Raw genomic sequence first — 3,683 nt, forward strand, 5'->3', positions numbered from 1 at the left:
GTTGCTATATGTCGATATGTCATCCCTAGGACTCTTGGTCCTCGTCATAATTTCTACCTACTTATAGGTAGCTCATAAATCAGATATTTCTTTTAAAAATTAACATGATCAACGTAAGATATTTACAGCACCAATAATTAAAACATGAATCTTGCATGAAAGGCAGATATTTTGATACATAAAACGTCTATTAAACAATGCTATCATCGTAATCAAGACCCCAGTTCTTCCAGCTGTAACATTTTGTGAATCATAACATCCCAAGTTCTTTCATTGTCTTAAACTATTCCTAATTTAGACCCCTCATCCAAATGGGTCCCACATCTATACACCGAAATCAACAACAACCGTCCATCTCTTCCAATCTCACGTTTCCTTCCTCCTATTGCAAAACACCCATGTACTTTTACCCATATAAAATAAACTTATCATACATAATAAAAAATCATCCAAACCTTCTGCAACTAATTATATTTATATAGTTTCTGGAGGATTCTTCGAAACTAACATCAGCATATGTATCGTGGGTGATGAACTGCCTCCTAATTTTATCATCCATCCTTTTCATTCCAGGCTTTCGTCTTTACTTCTGCAGTAATAACCAGTAGCAACTTATAACAAATCCCTAAATCTTGGTGTTCTGTTCTTTCTGCAAGGTGAAGAACTTACCCTTTTTGGAGTGTTGAGTAGAATTTTGATCTGGGTTTGGAAGTATGGGTGGCAATGGAGCAAAAAATCGTGATTTTTATGAAGTTTTGGGGTTGAAGAAGGAATGCACTGAAATAGAGCTCAAGAATGCTTACAAAAAGCTTGCACTAGTAAGAATTCTTTACTCCTGTCTTTTCTTGATTTTGAATGAAAGTATTTACTATTCGACATGTGTTAGAAATGGCATCCTGATCGGTGCTCGGCGGCCGGAAACACCAGATACGTGGAGGAGGCGAAGAAAAAGTTTCAGGCGATACAAGAAGCTTATTCTGGTAAACTCTTCTATTAGACACACTGAATCTTGATATCTGTATTTTGGTGATTGTTTATAGCAACTTTATGAGATTGAGATCATAGAATACTATGTTCTTAAAAGTCGTTAAAGATTTGAACTTTTTATTACAGGGTTCACAATTTGCTAACTTGATTCCTCTGTTTTCTGTTTCTTAGTACTCTCCGATGTGGATAAAAGATTTATGTACGATGTAGGAGTTTACGATAGCGAGGATGACGAAAATGTAAGTTCTTTTCTTTTGTGTTTTGATTATTACTTTTCTTATAAAAATTCGTATAATGGATTATGAGATTTAAAACTTGAAAGAAGCAAGAATCTTTTGAGCTCAGATTCTTCTTGAGCATCGAGGTTTGACATGGTCCACCTTAAAAACGAAGAGGAAGATGAAGCATATGATCTGGGCCACCATTTAAGGGCGTTGGATCTCAAGAAATTAAATATTCATCCTTCCAGTAATTATAACTCACTTTTGATCTAAAAATAGTCAAAACTTGGTTCTTCCTAGATTCATATTTTTAGTTTTTTTACCTCTAAGACTATGTTTGTTGTAAAAAAAAGTCGTTTTACATTCAAAAGTCATATATGCACTTTTCTTGAAACCAAGAAATAACCCATGATCATGATTTTCATGAATTGAGAAACAAAAAATTTCCTTTCTTTGTTACTATTTTTATATGTAAAGTGTTCATCTTTATTATGAATGAAGCTCATTAGTTAGTTTACTAATTATGGTGAATGATATTGGAAGCAGGGTATGGCTGATTTTATGAGGGAAATGGCTGTGATGATGAGTCAGAATAAACCCACTGTAAGCCATTAATTCTCTATTCAAGTAGGCTCACAAAATATATGTTCATGAGGATGTAGGCCCTTTTTAACGTACATGGGGCAGATATCAACTTGGTTTTGTCTGCTAATACTCTGTGGGGTTTTTGGTGTAATGTCACTTGTCTTGTTGAGTGTTGACTCATTGTCAATAATTCAAAACTTATTTTCCAAAAAAGGAAAACAAAGGTTACCATTTAAAGTATTTTTGAAAAATGTTTATTGTGTGGTTGACAGGAAAATGGAGAGAGTTTTGAAGAACTAAAGGATTTATTTGATGAGATGTTTGAAAGCGACACCGAATCATTTGATTCGACTTCACATTCATCTTCTTTATTTTCGAGTTGTGGTGAAAGTTCAAGCTCTAGTTCTTCAAACAAGCGAGGTTCGTCGACTATGTCAAACATAAAAAACGAAGAGCCTTCGTTTTTTGATGCGCACATCCAAGGATTTTCTGTAGGGGTTAGTAGTTAGTATGCCAATATCTTTTATATATATATATATATATATATATATATATATATATATATATATATATATATATATATATATATATTATTTTTATTTTTTAATGTTGGGTTCAAATTAACTAAACAAAGTCTCATTTTGTCTCTATATATGTTAGGATGTTTCAAAATCTAGGACTCCACATATTAGAGCACAACAGACTTTCCCTAGTCTAATCTCATTGGTATTGTCTCATACATGAACATGTTAGTGTCCCACATTAGTTAAAAAGAGTCTCATCTCTTTCTATATATTTGTTTCTATATATCTTGGAGTCGTTTATATCTTTTTAATGATTCTTTTTGGAGAGAAAATATAAGACTCCTTATTTATAACTAATAGTTTTGCTTAAATTGTATGTTTTGATAATGTTTTTTTCATGTGGATTTAATGGTTTTTAGACGGGCAGAAGATATGATGAGAGGAGTAGCAACAGGAGGAAAGGAAGGCATGATTAATGCTTTAACCCAAAATAAGATTTCTTGTGAAATTAGGTTCTTAATCACTTCAGAATCCTTTGATTGTCATCAAAACAGTTGTAGTTGTTTTTATGTAGTTATATTTTCTTGTATCGAAATCAAGTGGCTTTAAATGTATTGTTTTCTTTTATGCAAAAGTGGGATTTTTTTGGTTAATTTCAATTCTGTGTTTGAGCGTGACCACATGTGCATACGTACATACACATATGTTATAATTGATGATGTCATAAAATAAACTAGTTGAAACAAATATATATATATATATATTTGCTAATATGTATACTTGAAAGGAACACCAAGTTCAAATAAAATAAATTATATTATTATGGATAAATATCTGTTTGAATTAGGCAGATGGGGGACCATTTACTTTTTTGGATTAATTATTGTCATTCAATGTTTGCATTTTCTTTTTTTCTTCTTTATTCATTTTATTGGAAATAAAATATGTGCTTTTTATCATTTTATAATAGCCGACCTCTTTCACCAAGATTTTTATTTCATGATAGTCATGCGTTGTATTCTTGACTTTTTTATAAAGAAAGAAAACTATTTCTTTTTATCTATTTAACTGAGATATTTAGTTAACATCAAAGACAATTACGGCTTGCTTTGTTTTGTTGCAAAGCTCATTTGCTTTTGGAGTGGTGCGCTTATAGCCTAATGGTTTATAGTTAAAGATATTTGATTTTTGATTTTTGATTTTTATTTTTGTGCAAATGATCATAAATACTAAAGGACTTTTAGTCTAATAGTATCATGTATCATGTGTTTGCTGCAATTTGCCCTATGATTGAAGATCCAAATCATGCTTGGAGTGAAAAATATAGTTTAGAGTAGAGTATAGTGTGAATGTGTGTAAAAATTGA

The 3,683-nt window shown here is 31.5% G+C and overlaps 1 protein-coding gene across 5 annotated transcripts; it reads left to right on the forward strand.

The window, feature by feature from the left end:
* Window positions 1-378: 378 nt before the first annotated feature.
* On the forward strand, window positions 379-2,970 carry LOC111906903 (uncharacterized). Of its 5 annotated transcripts, XM_023902693.3 has the most exons (8): window positions 379-527; window positions 657-818; window positions 887-980; window positions 1,159-1,226; window positions 1,755-1,811; window positions 2,066-2,290; window positions 2,454-2,519; window positions 2,737-2,970. In XM_023902693.3, exons 2-8 carry the CDS (start codon window positions 714-716, stop codon window positions 2,791-2,793), a joined length of 672 nt encoding a protein of 223 aa, XP_023758461.1. In that variant the 5' UTR covers window positions 379-527; window positions 657-713; the 3' UTR covers window positions 2,794-2,970. The 5 variants fall into 5 exon arrangements, with proteins under 5 accessions (XP_023758461.1, XP_023758464.1, XP_023758460.1 ...); XM_023902696.2 differs by lacking the exon at window positions 2,454-2,519 and having other exon boundaries at window positions 381-527; XM_023902692.3 differs by having other exon boundaries at window positions 434-818.
* Window positions 2,971-3,683: the final 713 nt, after the last annotated feature.

The sequence above is a fragment of the Lactuca sativa genome, chromosome 4 (genome assembly GCF_002870075.4).
Source record: "Lactuca sativa cultivar Salinas chromosome 4, Lsat_Salinas_v11, whole genome shotgun sequence".
NCBI classification, from domain to species: Eukaryota; Viridiplantae; Streptophyta; class Magnoliopsida; order Asterales; family Asteraceae; genus Lactuca; species Lactuca sativa.

Bases quoted from the DNA above. Each gene is read 5' to 3' on its own strand.
- LOC111906903 (XM_023902693.3), top strand. From the start codon at position 714: ATGGGTGGCAATGGAGCAAAAAATCGTGATTTTTATGAAGTTTTGGGG. The intron at 981-1,158 runs GTAAACTCTTCT...TCTGTTTCTTAG, and splicing joins GATACAAGAAGCTTATTCTG to TACTCTCCGATGTGGATAAA. The intron at 1,812-2,065 runs GTAAGCCATTAA...TGTGGTTGACAG, and splicing joins TGAGTCAGAATAAACCCACT to GAAAATGGAGAGAGTTTTGA.